The sequence below is a fragment of the Musa acuminata genome, chromosome BXJ2-3 (assembly GCF_036884655.1).
Source record: "Musa acuminata AAA Group cultivar baxijiao chromosome BXJ2-3, Cavendish_Baxijiao_AAA, whole genome shotgun sequence".
In the NCBI taxonomy this organism is placed as follows: Eukaryota; Viridiplantae; Streptophyta; class Magnoliopsida; order Zingiberales; family Musaceae; genus Musa; species Musa acuminata.
The window spans coordinates 31,840,368-31,857,025 of record NC_088340.1 but is presented as its reverse complement, the minus strand read 5'-3'; the positions used below and the strand labels follow the sequence as shown (position 1 = coordinate 31,857,025).

Genomic DNA, 16,658 nt, shown 5'->3' with positions numbered 1-16,658 from the left:
CGAACAATAGATGATTTATGCTTTGTAATAATTTATCTAGTTCAAGTTAGTTTATGTCATAATTGGGTTGGTTTAGAATGTAATTAAGCCAACTTAATTATGGGCCAATTGGGCCTAAAGTGGGGCTATTTTGGGCTAAGAGAAAGGCCCATTCAGTGACCCAAAAGTTGGGTTAGGCGGTGGCACCACCTAAGGCTCAATCTCTAAGATATAGTCTCCGAGATTGTGTCAAACGGTAGTACCACCAGATTGGGCAATGGTACCGCCCAATGTTAGTGCTACGGGTGGTGGTACTGCTAGTACCCCGAAAATCAGGGATGATACACTTTTAGGCTCCAAGTTTGAATCTATTTAGGGCTTATAAATACCCCTCTCATCCCTACTCAGAGACACAAGAACCGAGAGCAAAAAGAAAGAAAAATGCTGTTATAATCTTGTGAGAACTCCTCTCAAGCTCTAAGTGTTTGTGAAGTTTAAGAGAGGAGGTAGTGGGGGTGTAAAGGTTTTCTTCTGAACCTGTCAAAAGAAGAATCGAGTTGTAAGGATAGTTGATCTTCGCCCATTAAAAGAAGATCGATAGTGGAAGTCGGTGGCCTCAAGTGAAGAGGAATCGAGAGTGGATATAGGTCACAATAACCAAACCACTATAAAACTCGGTTTGCATTTCTATTATTGCCATTTACTTCATTGCAAACTGTTTTACTTACTTATTCACTACGCATCCGTACAGTTTCAAGTTAACATCTTTATGATATAGTTTTTCATCGAATGAAAGTTTTTTAAACTAGTGATTTCAACGAAAGCACTAATTCACTCCCCCCACACCTCTCACCCAACGCCCCCCCTCCCCGGTCTCTCAATACTGACTCGATCCTAACAATAGTTGTATTACCTAGAGAAATTGGATATCCTTAAAATCCTATAGATCTATGAGAGAGGATAAAGGAGGTCAAGTATCTGCCTTTCTAGTAGTGATCCACATGGTAGGGGCTGCGAAGACGCTCCTCGAATCGCTGCCCAAATCTCTATATTTTTTGGTTGAGGAGGAGAAGGGGAAAGGAGATTATAAGGTGGCAGCCAAGAAGGCCTAGCCTATGGCCCAATGGTTCCCTCTTATTTATAGAAACCCTTTGTCAAGTTAACCCTAATGGATCCTACCCTATTAGGTATTGGATCTCCATCTAACTACCCAAGCCTCTTAGATTAGTGGATCTCTATCTAATAATCTTTCATTGACTCTTATTAGATCTCATCTATCTAATAATTTAGGGGTTTATTGGATATCCAATAAGATAGAAGCACTAACCGATACCTTATATCTGAACCTCTACTCATCGCAACATCTATCATTATGTGTATCCCTCTAGGCCCAATATCGAGTTGGACATAAATCATATCTGTTAGAACTCCTTTTGGCTTAGTGAATTATTATCTCTATAACAAGTCACTCAACCCATCGACTACGGATGTACTAGGCCACTACGTAGTAGTCCTCAAACGATATAGGAGAATTCAATTCTTTAGACCTATTTGTCCTTAGTTACCATATATCTATAGTCTCTCATTTATTTAATATCCCAGATATTGTATATTAGTCATGGTGCTGTCAAGCCCATACGGTTTGTACTCGAGTCTCGCTCTAATCAGATTCTCCCGAAGAACTCTTTCTCTCTCAATCTAAATGACCATAGGTAGGGATTTGCCTAAGCAAGAACACATGGGATATTTCTCTTATAACACTAAGAGTGGATGATCCTATATCGACACTCAATAGCCCTTGTAAGGTTGGCTATCACTCCCAATGACCGGTTGTGTTAGATCTAAAACTTTAAAACCTATAAGCCTGGTATCAAAGAGTGGAGTACTCATATAGGACATCCTTGGTGTCTCAAGTCTAAGGACTAAATACACTACTAGGACAACGAAATCGTTGTTTGACAATGAGGCATCATCAACCATCTAGCATTCTATGAGCAAATCAATCAGTGAACTCATTCTCCAATGAGCACCTATATTGTATCCCTAGTATCCCCACACGAGTAGCTATAAGACTAGCCACCTCCATTATATAGATAGGTATACAGTACACCAGTTTGTATAGTTATCTCAATGTCCCACTCGAGTAACCTATGACCGGGATTATTTAGGGTATGTGTTTAAATGTGAATCAGTCTCATTATCATGATCTCATCACAATCCGATTTCCATTATATAGATCTATGGACATCACAATGTATACATGCAATAAGCTATATAAAGTGAGAAAATACCATAATAATAATAATAAGCAAAAAGAATGTGTGTCATGTCACACGTGTCATCACTCATATAATTGGCTTGCAGGGCACCTATGACTAGCACTTGTTACAACTCTTATCCTTTTAACAGGCTTAGGAGAAAACCTTTATATTTACTCTTTTACAAGATACCTCGCCTCCTACAATTTAGAATTAACTCTAAACTTAAGAAGAATGAAGAGATACAAACAATGCTTAAAGAGAGAGTTTATAATACTTTTGTGCGCATAAATTCGTGCTCCATCAAGTAAGCATGAGTGGAGTATTTATAGACCCCCAAAAGGCTTCAAAAATGGAGCCAAAAATTTAAATCTTCAAAATTTTAGGATTACCAACACCGGATGGTACTATCATCGTAACGAGGCCACAAATCAAGGCTTTAGTGGTACTATCACCAGCCTAGGCAGTACTACCATTGCCTTGGATGGTACTACTATCGACATGGACGGTACTACCACCGAAATTATCGAAAAAGCATAAATAGTATTTTTTGACTGACTCAAGTGGTACCACTACCCAGGCCTACTTTATGTTAGTGATTTGATCTTCTAATAGGCCCAATTCGACCTTAGATCAAGAACAATGTGTTCCTTGATAGGTTGGCATGGTTTCAGCCGAGTACCAACTCAATTTGACTCAAAAAAATTTGATCAAGACTTTAACAATCCAATCACATATCTAGTACATTACGAAGCTTTTAGCATATTGTATGTCATTCTAGTATGTCATCCAATCTTCCGGTACATCATTCAAACCTCCGGCACATCATCTTTTCCTTCAACATATCGCTCAATTTATCGGTATATCAACTTTCTTACAACATCCGATCTTTTAGCACAATACCTGATCCTTCTAGATTGATGCTTGAACATATAACACAAAGTCCAATCTTCGACACATCGACCAATCCACTAAGTCGACATCCAATTTCCGGCATGATACTTTTCCCAGCACATCTGAGTCTCCTACTTCGATAATTTGTCCTTTGATAGTTCGAGTCCATGATCGAAGTATTTTCTATATTACTATCTCAAAAGTATATTAGTCCATAAACTCATCAATTGATTTCATCATCAGATTCAACAAATACTATTATATATTTACTATCGAAAATAAAAGAGAAAAAAGATAATAGAACAAATTACTAGGACTAAATGGTAAAATTTTAAATATATTAATATAAATACTTTTAAAAAAATAAGATGAAAAGTGAGATGACTTAAAACTCACGTAAGGATAATATTGATATTATTTAGACTACATAGGCTAATAAGATTAGGAGCTTACAAAAGGAGATTCTTTGTGAAATTAAATACAGATATACAATCTTAAAAGAAAGTTGATGGTGGTGTGAGAAAGTTTTTAAAAAATATTTTAAAAATAAATAAAATTATAAAAAATAAAAAAAAATAAAAAATCTAAAGAATCTTAAAGAAGATAAAAAACTATTAGTATGACAAGATATAAAGCTTATAATAATTTTTATAATAAAATTAGGTACTAAAGATGATGAAAAATAAAGCTGTGAAAAGAAAGTATAAAGATTTAGGTAATATTAGATGCACTTAAATGAAATTCAAAGAATACTTGTTAATGATAATAAAATTAAAAAAGATAAAAAAAATATTTTTATAAATTATTTAATAAATATTCCATACAAGATTTAGATTTAATGATAAATAATAATGATAGATTTAATAATTATAGAATTATTCATAAAATTAAAGTTAATGAAGTAAAAAAAATATATTAAAAAAGCTAATAGTGTGAGGCTTGATAGTATAAAAAAAATTAAAGATTAAGGAAGTAGTTTAGTTAACTAGTTTATTTAATAAAATTATAAGATTTGAAAGATGCCTAATGATTGGAGAAAGGGTTTTATAATACCAATTTAAAAAATAGAGGTAATATACACAATTATTTAAATTATAGAGGAATTAAAATTAGATAAGGATTGAAAAAAAAATCATAGAAAATTAATTTAATTTTATGTTTGGAAGATTAACCATAGAAGCTATTTATTTATTAAGATAATTAATGAAAAAATATAAGGAGAAAAATTGATTTACAAATAATTTTTATTAACTTAAAGAAAACCTATAATAGAGTTCTTGAAGATTTATTATGGTGGGTTTTAGAAAAAAAATATGTATCTACTAATTAAATTATATTGATGTTATTATAAATATGTATGATAATATAACTACTAATATTAAAACTATAGGAAGTGTGTCTAATGAGTTTCTTATTAACATAGGATTATACCGAGAATTCATATTAAGTTTCTATCTTTTTGCATTGATAATGAATAAATTTATTAGTCACTTACCTCCTTGGTGTATATTGTATACTGTTGATATTATCTTAGTTGACGAGAATCTGAGTAGAATTAATTATAAACTTGAGTTACGTAGGTAAGATTTAGAAAACTAAAGATTTTATATTAAGAAGTACTAAAATTGAATATATAAAATACTATTTTAATAATTTTAGAAATAGATAAGAGAATATAATTAAATTTGATGGATAAAAAGTATTTTAAGTTAAAAACTTTAGGTATCATGGATCAATTATTCAATAAGATAAAGAGATCGATGAAGATATTATTTATAAAATAAAAATAAAATCGTTAAAATGTCAAGAGGTGCTATGAGTCTTGTGTGATCAATGAATACCTTTGAGATTAAATAAAATTTTTTATAAAATAATTATAAAATTAATAATATTTTATGAACATAAATATTAGATAATTAAGAAAAAATATAAAAAAATATATTAATGTTTAGATGAATATGTGGAGTTACTAAGAAATATTTAAAAATATTTTTATTTATAAATAATTATATATCGTTAATATGAAAGAAAATCATATCATGACACAAGCGATAGTCAGAAAAGATAAAAGAATTAATATTAATAATAAAAAATAAAATAAATACAAATTTTAATAAAAATTAAAAATTTAAATTTAATTAAATATTTAATTTTTGTGAATCTTACGATAAAAGATCCTATCTTAAATAATTGGATTTTTAATTTTGTTGTTGTTGTAGTATATATTGCCAGCAACACGCTCAGTTCACGTGCGCGCAGCTCCGATTTGTGTCATCTTGCTCGCATATCCTTCTCACTGCGATCGATACGGGCTCCACGGATCGTTCCTCCACCCCCGTCGCAGCAGCGGCAGCTTCCGCCTCACTCTCTTCCGCCGGCGTTCACTTTGCGTCGATGGCTGGAGGCCCGACGGCGGTCGCAAAGGGGGTCTACTCGGTGTGGGCGCTCCCGCCGGAGGATGTCCGAGACCGGCTCAAGAGCCTCATGGGCGCCCTACGGTCCGAGTTCGGCGGCCCCAAATTCGAGCCCCACATCACCGTTGTCGGGGCCATCTCCCTCGGCCCCGACGATGCCCTCCGCCGCTTCCGTTCCGCCTGTACCGCGCTCTCCCCGTACCCCGCCCGCGTCTCCGCAGTCTCCCGTGGCGCCTTCTTCTACCAGTGCGTCTTCCTCCTCATCGATCCCAGTCCCGAGGCACGATCCACCCCGAGTCAAAGTACCTCCTTTCTTGAGATTTCCTCCAAGATCTGACTTGATCTCGTTCTATGTTTTGCTCTTGGCAAGGTGGTGGAAACCAGCGCCCTGTCTTGCGGCCACTTCGGATACGAGAACGCGACTCGTACGCTAAAAGCTTTTCCCCCGAAGCTTGCTCTTTTCCTTGATTTCGATATGATTTGGGCTAATCGTGGACTTTGGATCGCAGCATATATGCCCCATCTGAGCCTCTTGTACGGGGACCTGACGGAGGAGGAGAAGGAGAGGGCTCGGCAGAGGGTTGAGGCGTTGGACAAGGAGATCCTCAGCCTCAGCTTCGAGGTCTCGGCGCTCGCCCTCTACAAGACCGACACCGAGGACAAGAGCTTGGAGTCGTGGGAGCAGGTGGAGCTCTGCCACCTCTCCGATGATAAGTAGATCATCTGCTTTCTCTGTAATATGTTGTTATGTCTTGGGACGCTGCTTCTGCCATTTTCCTTCTGCCAAATAAGGCATGCCTCTTGTGCTTGCAAGCTGCTCGATGGTTTGTCACACTTGGATGGCAGTTGTCTTTTCAGCCTCATAAAGCAACTCAGTTTCTGCCCTCATAAGGTTACTGTTTTATTGCTGGTGATATCATACTGTGTAATTTATGGTTGATATATTAGCGTAATAAATAACAAGTTGTTATCTGGCATAATAGTATTCTGCGATTTTATAAGAATAATTTTAAATAATGATAACAATTTGTCTATATGAATCTCGTAATTCAAGTAGGTGAACGCTATGTAAATATGTACTAAATACGTCAAAGCCTGATTGACTTCATGCAAAGACACTATTAACATTCTCTTTATACATAAGAGTACAAAAGGTTTGAGTTGAATTTTGATACTAATTCTGATCAGGAAGCAAATTGTACATCAAAGAAATTGACGCAATAATATTGAAAGAAAAAGGAAAAATAAAAGGCTGCTTCAATGGCACCATATTTCCAAGATTAATACCACATCCATTTTCATCAATCAGGCTAGGCGATTAATTACGAGGATAAGTTGTTTATGGATGCTCTTTTTGAGGAAGATAAACTTTCAACATGGGAGCCAATGACGATATTTCAATTGTATCTCCATGCTGAACTGAATGCTTGACATGCGAGCCATCAACATATATGACACCTTCTTGACTATACCATGCGATATGCATCAGCTGATCAGGTTCTAATAATCCATGCATCAATGGAGTGTCAAGGTATCTCGGTGAAACCGGCTCCCTCACCATGTACTGAAGGCCATTACTGGAGATGGGCATGGGATGGCCTCCGGCTGAGAGCATTGCAGCTGTTGATCCTGCTGCCGTAGAAACTCTAAGACCACTTGATCGGCAGTTAACTAAATGTGAACTCGCTTCTCGGCTGCTTTTGATTCTAAATGATAGGGAAAATATTAGTAGAGTGGATGATGTGAAAAATATAAGTATTGACTTTCTGATGAAGTGTCATACCGAAATGAGAATCGAGAAACTGATGCTGGACAAGGATGTGCAACCAAAACATCATTCAAAGCAAAGGTTGGTAATTGACGATTGTTCAAGTTGATTGATATTCTTGTGAGTTCAGTCGGGTGCTTATGGTTCTCGAGAATTTCATCTAGCACCTGAAAAAGAAACATGAAGTTAAAGAGTAAATGCAAAATGAGAAGAGAACCAAGAATCTTCAAACTTCTCATAGTAAGGACTAGGGAGCAAGCGAGAAGTTGATAATAATGAAAAAGAGAATATTAATAAATTTAACAATAAAGATAAAGAAATCCTTCGAAACCATACAAAGTTTACCTGCTCAAAGTTACCTGCGGTAGCAGCGCAAAGATAGCCAGTGCTTCTTGTTGCATCAAATTCATCACTGAACTTGTTAACCTAAATAAGAGAAATGATACTGCTACCTTAGGGAAAAAAGAATGAAACGATGACTGTCAACAAACATGTAATAAAATGGAACATGAACTGCTTTATATCAGAGAGACCTAACAACTGGCGGAAACAACAAAGATCCAAATCTGTAAGTAGATCCACTCTCACAATGTTATAGGTTTGTTAAGCTGACCTCATCAACTTGCGTGGGGTCCGAATTCACTCCTAAAACTGGAACCGAGTCATCCAAAAAGTGGCTCGCCTGCAAAAGAGTACCATCTCCACCAACAGTGATCACTAGATCTGCACGACGGATTGGATGAGACAAATTGTTCCGTTCTACAGGTTCCCAATCAAGAGGCTTGCGTCGCAAGACGCCCTGGCAAAAATTGATCGTGTCCTTATGCACCCTGCACCTGTCATTGAGATAGTTTAAGATCTGCACAATACCCACATCAAAACTATAATGAGAACAAAGAACAACAGAATAATTGCACGCACATAATAGTAAAACAAGCCACCACCTGCTCAATACAAAAATCTACCATGAAAAATGGAAATCATCACATTCAAGACAGGATGTAGGTGAGCAGCGAGCACATGGACACTCAGCAACCTTTCACAGAATTTTGAAAGCCTATGATATCCTCCTCACAGCATTTTAGTCTTATTAGCAAAATTTTTACAAAAAATTTAGTTGAAAAGCCTATAATATATATACTTGTGGTGGCCAGTATAGTGCGGGATATCAAAAACCTCCTCTTACGACTAAGTTCATTCATGATTTTACACTGTTTCCGTGAATGCAATCTAGCAGCAAATTGGACTGCAAAAAAAAGCTAGGGTAGATAGATCTACTCTTTTATGGGAGCAATCTTTTCCCCAGAGTTATCTTTTATATTGCACAATGACTTACAAACTTCTTTTTGGAAAAAGATACATACTTATGGTTGTCGACAGCATAAGACTCTTCAGTTTCTAGTTTCTCCAACATTTTTCTCACCAAAATGGCTGCCCAGTCAGGCTGAATTTTCTGCTCGATCAAGTTTTCGATGGGGAGACCTCCCTAAGATTGCAAACAATTCCAATTGGCCGGTTTATCTTAATGTAAAGCCCTCTTAACAGAACATGTATCATCATCCAAAGGAGCCTTTCCTTCTTCAGTCCAAATGCCTCGGCTGCTAGAAACCAAACAGAAATGAAAAAAAGGAAGAAAATTTCTGGTCCATTTCGTCTCTATATGATCTCCAAACAAAAGCAACCTTTTAGATGGAACCCTCGATAGCATGAGTACCCTATGTCGCAGTGGGATCTGGAAAGGATCGAAGTGTTACAAGCAATGATTTTACAGGTGCAGCGATGGAGAGGTTACCTTCTGGTCTAGCCCACGTAGGGAAGAAGTGGAGGAGGTGGCGGAGGGCGGTTTGGGAATAGCAGGGGGCCTTGGGGGGTAGACGTCGAGAGGCTTGAGCAGCAGCAGGACGCGACGCCTTGCCGACATCTGGGCCGGCTATTGAGATTCGCCGCCGGCAAAAGCCGTGGCGGATCGAGGATAGGGAAGGAGACGAAGCGGAATTGAGGAGAAACTCGGGAGGAATTGAGCGCTTCTCCCTCTCGCTCGGGCTTCCTACACCGTTTGATGGGATTTGTGGCCGCAGAGGCCGCCATTGATCCACAGTCTGGTATAAAAGTGGGTAGGAAAGGTCTAATTATTTATAACGTCTAATAATAATAATAATAATAATAATAATGTAGGAAGCTATTATTTTTAATGCGTACACTAATTCATATAGCTTTTTATTAATAATGTAGGAAATATGATTTACTTAGTAATATTTAGAGATGAATTTTAAAAAAATATTTAGTTTTGAGAAATTTTTATAGGACATCTTAACTTTTAAGAAAATTTACAGACCATTCTCTCTTATATAAAAAGATCATTTTAACTTTATCTTGTTGAAGCAGCTTTTGCCTTGCATTGTTGTCCTCACCTCTATGAACTTTATTGGCCCTAACCGAACCTACCCCTGTCGTCCCTCAATATATCTCACCCCTTATAACATAAGTGACCAACTATGATATCCTACCTCCTCTTATTATTCTCACCTATTTGAGTAACAAAGTAACCAACTTTGCCCCATCAAACCCACCCTTACCTTCATGTATCCTGTTAATCCTTGTCAAATTCATCCTTGCACATCTCGTCTTATCGTTCTCGCTTGTGACATAGTTAGTCAATGATGATAGCATAGACTAAGAGGGTTGCAAAAGAGGAAAAATGAAGTTATAGTTAACATCTTGCTCAGAACTGTCATGTGAGAAAGGAAAGAGTGTGAGAAGGCATGACCTATCTCTTTCACCTATCGTGACCTTAGTGATGACGAACAATGATAGTGGGCGGAGGCAATGGACGAATATAATATCATCATTAAAAAAATAAAACTTTGTGAAAATTTTTGAAAGTTGAGATGCTAATTGAGAATTTTTAAAAAATACAAACTCTTTTTAAAGAATTTACTCAATATTTTTTCTATTTTCTAATATTTATATAATCATATTTTCTTTTAGTACTTTTTTTCATTTAATATGTGGACAAGTATTTCGCAATAATTCATATATTCTTTTTATACCATTCATATATCGTGGAGTTTGGCCCTTTGATCCAGTGATCTAACTTGCATGCGTCAACGGTAGAACAGCGGTGAAGGGTAAACGAGTCTTATCTGATTCCTCGATCAAAAGATAATGATTAAGGAACCTTCTTTAAAGTAAACAACGACAAAGGACAGTTTAGTAGGAGAAAGATCACTCATGCGTCAACCCTAATGGGAGGACATCAGATACGTGCTAGGGTTCGGATGTCCATGGGGTAGACATCAGACGGAGATTGAGCACTGTAAGACCTCTTGCCGACGATGATGTTTGCAGCTTCTGATGGATGGAAGGCATCCCAGAAGAGGTACCTGTTCCTGTCCGGGCATGGAGCTTGGTAGGGCAAGCATGTGATCTGGCCATTGTTCCTTCCCACTCCACAGCACCCCCTGTTGGTAACCCTAAGACCTGCAACCCAAGAATCACAACGTCTTCTTCCACAGATCATTCATGCATAGAAGATGAAGTAGGAAAGGTACCGTAAGCTGCAGAATGCTTCAAGATGTCATCGAAGATCCCATAACCATTGATGTAGGTGAAGTGTGCACCGTCCAAGGTGTTGAACTCATCCACCAGTCTCATCAGCTTCGAGTTGAAGATTCGAATGGCGCTGTCGATCTCCTCGACGCAGGTGATGCCATTAGGGCTTCGCTGCGCAAGCTCGTTAGGGCTGCACCCCACCCGACCCACTCCTATCAACGCCACCTTCCTCGCCCCGTAGTTGTACAGTACCTGAATTACAGATGAACGAGCTACTGACGACGCTGCTGCATGCTACGGCAAGCAGAAACGAAAGGAACACGAAACCGACCTTTAGCTGCCGAGCGTACTGTGCGATGAGGTCGTCGGCGTATTCCTCCGGGGTGTACTGTTGCCCGGTCGGGTAGAACGCCGGCATGAAGTAGTTGTTGAGGTAGTCATTGCTGCCCATGCCGACGGAGAAGATGCACTTTCTAAGGTAGTTCGCTGCAGTGTCTTCGTCGCCCAGGATGTTGACCATCTGCTGCACGGCTTGCTGGTAGTTCTGCAACTGGCCGCTGAAAGGAGTTCTCCCACCCTGCAACCCCAAACTCGCTCAGAATCGCTAGCTCTGGATCGGGAAGCAAGTGTTCAGGTTCAGAGATGACGAACCAGTTGCCGCCCGGTTTCCTCCCGTATTCCAGCAGCCGCAGACGCGAAGTTGACGCCGGAGAGCAGTGCTTGCCCTCTTGTGTTTGCGTAGGGTGGGATGAAGTCCTCGAAACCTAACAGTGAAGCTGCACAAAGTCACAGATTTAAGCACCCAACAATCTCATGCTCTAATTCAAGACCAACTTAGAATCATCAAACATGAAAATAGAAAATCCAGGTGGATAAGATCAGCAGAGGGCCATGTGAAAGTAGTAGTAATTATTCATGGTGTAAGTGTTTGGAGACCAACCTACTCTTGCCCACAGGGAAGCCTCATGTGAAAGCAATAAATGGACCTGGAAGAACCCTACCAAATCACAGAGTTAATCGGAGAGAGGCAATCAAAGCGGTGCAGAGCCATGCAGCGGAGGGGGGGGGTTTGTTGGGGGTGGGAGGACGTCGATCGATTACTTTCCAACATTTATTTCCCAAGTCCTATGGTAGATGTCGATCTGTGCCTACCATTTATTTCTCGGCACTGTGGTCAGTTAAAGCATGTGCTTGTGGGCCGCCACCAGATGCAGAGGAAGAAGACGACCTACTATAAATTTGATTCGTTGATGTCTCGTGAGCATCATCCTTGATGAATAATATGACGGATCGAACGCAAAAAACAGAAAAGCTTTGCTAAATGGAAAGGCGTGATTAGTGTGATCCAGTGCGGTGAGCTGCCTGAAGGAAAGTAAGATGTGGTGGTCCAATGCACAAGACTCTCGTCAACATCAAACTTGAGGAGGGAGATCTAAGATGCACCCTATGAGATCTTATCTCTGAGAAAAGAGAGATCGAGACTGCAATGAGACAAGAACAATTCTACCCTCTCCTGCAACTAAGTAGGAAGCAAAATTTGTTGCAAGAGAAACCAAAAGAGGAAAAGACGAAGTACATGCTACTAAATCGCCATTTGAGCGAAAAGGAATCTATCAGTGTGGCAGACACTGCAAGTCGGCAAGTTGTATGATTGATTATTAGCAAGCAAGAAGAAATGAGAAGGCATAATAGTCATGGCAGGAATCGGCACACCAATTGCGTCCACGGTGGTCAAGCCATTGCTGAACCTTCCGCTGGGGCCGCCGGGGAAATCGATGCCGTAGGGCGGGTAGTTCGCCACCGCCAACGACGCCATGTTGTTGTTGTTGCCATTGTCGACAAGGGAGTCTCCGAAGATGAAGTAGCATGGGACTTGCGGCGCCGGCCGAACTGATCCGAATGCGGAGAACAGCAGCAGCAGCCAACATGTCACCGGCACCGCCTGCCGGAGCTCAACGCGAGCCATCGAGAAGGAGTGGAGTAGATATGCGGGTGTCTGATGAGAGGAGGAAGGGGAGAAGCCAGAAGAAGAACATATGGGTGCGTTTATAGGGGACGGAGAGTAGGATGGATTATGTGATTAGGGTTGGTTGATAGCATTAACGCGGAGGACATGGAGCAGCAGCCATGCATCTTCCACTTCTCAGGTCCCTTCCATGGCCACGACTGACCAAATGTGGATGGAGAAGAAATTACCCTTCAGCTAAGATGTGCTTTCACCAACTCACTTCTGGGAAGGTACAACGCGGCCATTTAAATTGCAGGGTCCCATGGTAGATATAGAGGAGCATGTCCATGGTTGAATTAATGGACCGATAAGATGCTTCTTCTTCGATGTTTAGGTCGAATGTATTCAAAGTGGGAAGAAGTATGACAGAGAATATCATACATAGATATCCAACATCATCACAGCTCAAAAACATAAGCTCACCGGCATAAACCTACTTTATAATGCATGTAACGATAGCAGATAATATATTTCCAACTATATGAGCTACTTTAATAAAGCTTCTTCAATAAATATTCTTTCCATTATGGTTTCAGAGTCGCTTACCTAGAGCAAGCTCTCTTTTCGCTGTTGACTCATCACTTTCGCTTCTCCACCTCCGACGACAAAAGAAAAGGCTTCCTACTATTACTTTTCCATCGTTAGGTCATCGGTATGACAAATCTTTCCTCCTCGACGAATGGCAATTATCATCGGTAGCGTCTCTAGTGCTGTGCTCACCAGCACTGCCCCACTTAAGGAAAATCCTCTATTTTGTTAAGGAAAATCCTCCTCTACACCTCTATTGCAGTTGCTAAGGAAAATCCTCTATTTTGTTAAGGAAAATCCTCCTCTACACCTCTATTGCAGTTGCTACAGTATCGCCGTCGCAACCGTAGTAACAACAACAATAGCATTAGCGATATGCTCTTGTCCTATCCTTGATAGGAGCACCAACATACTCTGTTGAAAACTCCTCTATTCTGTTAAGGGAAATCCTCTGTTAAGAAAAATCTTTCTATTCTGTTAAAGAAAAATTTCTTCAATAAATTTTCTTGAATGATTGTTCTTTATCGATTTTGGATTGGTTATTGATTCTTCAATGTTCCTTTTTCTTATTTGCTCGATTGTGAAGATGCATCTCGGATCAATGATCGCATCTTTGAAGGTGATGTCCATTGATTTGTCCCGTGGCACCTATCCAAATTGAGTGAGCAATAAAGGTTCTCCTTCTTCTTATAGTTAAAGGCATGTCTGTTCTTGTACAGAAGAAAACGACAACACTTGGTGGCCCATCGAATTAAAGAAGCGCGACTTTTAAAGCAGCAGATCCGTCGGCGGATAGACGGTGGTCCGCAGGCTGATTGATAGACTCGGGATGTGGCGTGAAAATTCAGGAATTACGTGGACGGCTGTAATCAAGCTTATCATATAGTGTTGGATAATTCCAGTAATAACACTTTGCGATCCCAAATCTGAATCCGATTCGAGCCAGTTGGGGACTGACCCACATGCATGCCTCCATGAAGACATCCAATAATGACAACGGGTCGGGTTTGTAACATCGGATTAAATCTTTAAGATTGTGATGGATCATGATTTCAAATCTTGTATGTACTTACAGCTCAAAGATAAGATGGCATGCCTGCATCTAATATTATTCCACCTAAGATATCTGGTACCAAATCGGATAGCCAACCCACCGCGACTTCTGCCACTTCCGGTGCCTACACGTAATAGCTCAAGAGGACAAATCTTTATGATGCCACCTACCCCGTCATCAATATCTCCTGTACTTAAATATTATTAACATCATAAGTTTTTTTTATTTAAAAAATATATATTAAAATTTTATAATTTTAAAAATAAAATGAATAATCTTATTTATCCTAATATCAAAAAAATATAATTTTAATATCCTCTCATTTTTAATAATTTTAGTGATAAAAAATAATTTTAACATCTCACAAACTAAAGGAATATTAAAATTATCTTTTTCTCATATTTTTTTTATATATTATATTTTATATTAATATAATTGATGATGTTAAAGCAAATAAGATTATTTATTTTATTTTTAAAATCTTATGAATCGTTAAATATGTTATAAATATGATATATTATTTATTTTATAAATATGTTAAATACAGAAAATATTAATATAATATTAATAGGATACAAGAAGAAGGGATTGTTATGCATCGTTATGCCTTCACCTAGGGGTTACTAAGGATTGGTCTTATCTTAAATGGGTGAGAGAGCGAGGTCAGGTTGGGAGTTGACTCCAAGGTGGGGATGAGTTGCACTCGATCTTTGCGGGAAAAATCGTGGGTCGATATTGTTAGGATCAAGTTAGTACTAAGAGGGGGGGGTGAATTAGTGCGTATGTAAAAATTACTTCGATTAAAAAATCTTCGTACGATAAAATCATTTCGATAATGTTTAACTTTGAACACGTTCGTAAGAGTGTGCAGTTAAAGTAATGAGAAAGTAAAACAGTTTATAATAAACATAAATAATAAAACAAAAATATAAACTGATTTATAGTGGTTCAATTGTTGTGACCTACGTTTACTCCCGATTCCTCTTCTATCGAGGTCATCAACATCCACTAATGGTTTCCTTCAATGGGTGAAGACTAACTACTTTTTTACACTCTTTCTCTTTTATACGGGTTCAGTAGACAATCCTTACAAGCCTCACACCTTTTTTGAATTATCTCAAAACTAAAAAGCAAGGAGGAGGACTTTAACAATTTTATAACCCAGAATAACAACCCCTTTCTGATCTAATTCATGTTTTTCCATACAGGAATAGCTGGGGTATTTATAGATCCCAAATGACTTAAAAAATGGAGCCAAAAAAGGTCTCATCCTAGGTTTTTTGGGTTCTGGCAGTACCATCGTCTACAGCACTAACACTGGGCGGTACAACTGCCCAGTCTAACGGTACCCCCGCTTGACATATTCTGGAAGACTATGTTTGAGCGGTACCACTGCCTGATATTGGGCAATACTACTGCTTGATATAGCCTTGGAGATTGTGTCTTGGAGATTGAGCCATTGGCGGTGCCACCGCTTGACCCAACTTTTGGGTTACTGAATGAGCTTTTCTCTTGGCCCAAAACAGTCCTAATTCGGGTCTAATTGAGTTGACCTAATTATATTCTAAGCTAACCTAATTATGACCTAAACTAACTCGATATAGACAAATTATTACAAAGCACAAATCATCTATTGTCTGACATGTTATTAGTTCTTCCGACGCTTCGTCCGATCCTTCAACGCATCATCCTCTCCTTCGGCGTATTGTCCAATCGGCATGTTGACACCCGCAACTTTCGATCTCCTCGGCGTAATGTCCGATCCTTTAGCCTGATGCCCGAACTCACGGCACGAAGCCTTCTGTCGACACGTCGACCGATCCTTCGGCGCGATGTCTAATCTTCTGACATGTTCAACTCCGGCCCAACATTCGATTCCTCCAGCTTTAATTAATTTATCTTTTTTGTGTTGAATCTCGTATTTTGATGATGAAACTACTTGATATATGTTTATGATTTAATCTGCGTTTTGAGTAACGCAGGATGCTTTGATCAGGATGAGACAATTAAAGCAGGAAAATCATGTTGTGCTGGAGGAACATGTCAGAAGATTGGACGTCGGGCCGGTGGATCGGTCGACGTATCGACAGAAGGCTTCGGGCCGTGGACTCGGGCATCGGGCCAAGTAGAGCGGGTATTGTGCCAAGGATATCGGAGTTGCGGAGTCAACTGGCCGATTGGGCAATAGGCCGCAGGAGAGGAC

General features: G+C 39.0%; 3 protein-coding genes across 5 annotated transcripts; 1 reads left to right on the top strand and 2 right to left on the bottom strand.

Moving 5' to 3' along the window:
• Positions 1-5,383: 5,383 nt before the first annotated feature.
• On the top strand, positions 5,384-6,525 carry LOC135607716 (cyclic phosphodiesterase-like). Its single transcript, XM_065099729.1, has 3 exons — positions 5,384-5,825; positions 5,916-5,970; positions 6,055-6,525. The coding sequence occupies exons 1-3, from the start codon at positions 5,526-5,528 to the stop codon at positions 6,261-6,263; spliced, it is 564 nt and encodes a 187-aa protein (XP_064955801.1). The 5' UTR covers positions 5,384-5,525; the 3' UTR covers positions 6,264-6,525.
• A 119-nt stretch (positions 6,526-6,644) lies between these two features.
• LOC103978391 (probable NADH kinase) lies at positions 6,645-9,392 on the bottom strand. Of its 3 annotated transcripts, XM_065099728.1 has the most exons (7): positions 9,106-9,195; positions 8,996-9,045; positions 8,678-8,911; positions 7,927-8,149; positions 7,659-7,739; positions 7,329-7,480; positions 6,645-7,251 (listed from the first exon to the last, which is right to left on the bottom strand). In XM_065099728.1, the coding sequence occupies exons 3-7, from the start codon at positions 8,725-8,727 to the stop codon at positions 6,885-6,887; spliced, it is 873 nt and encodes a 290-aa protein (XP_064955800.1). In that variant the 5' UTR covers positions 8,728-8,911; positions 8,996-9,045; positions 9,106-9,195; the 3' UTR covers positions 6,645-6,884. The 3 variants fall into 3 exon arrangements, with proteins under 3 accessions (XP_064955800.1, XP_018679693.2, XP_018679691.2); XM_018824148.2 differs by lacking the exon at positions 8,678-8,911 and having other exon boundaries at positions 9,106-9,392; XM_018824146.2 differs by lacking the exons at positions 8,678-8,911; positions 8,996-9,045 and having other exon boundaries at positions 7,927-8,172; positions 9,106-9,392.
• A 1,043-nt stretch (positions 9,393-10,435) lies between these two features.
• LOC135607715 (GDSL esterase/lipase At5g45670-like) lies at positions 10,436-12,945 on the bottom strand. The gene is made up of 5 exons (XM_065099727.1): positions 12,579-12,945; positions 11,517-11,641; positions 11,197-11,442; positions 10,865-11,117; positions 10,436-10,793 (listed from the first exon to the last, which is right to left on the bottom strand). The coding sequence occupies exons 1-5, from the start codon at positions 12,829-12,831 to the stop codon at positions 10,570-10,572; spliced, it is 1,101 nt and encodes a 366-aa protein (XP_064955799.1). The 5' UTR covers positions 12,832-12,945; the 3' UTR covers positions 10,436-10,569.
• Positions 12,946-16,658: the final 3,713 nt, after the last annotated feature.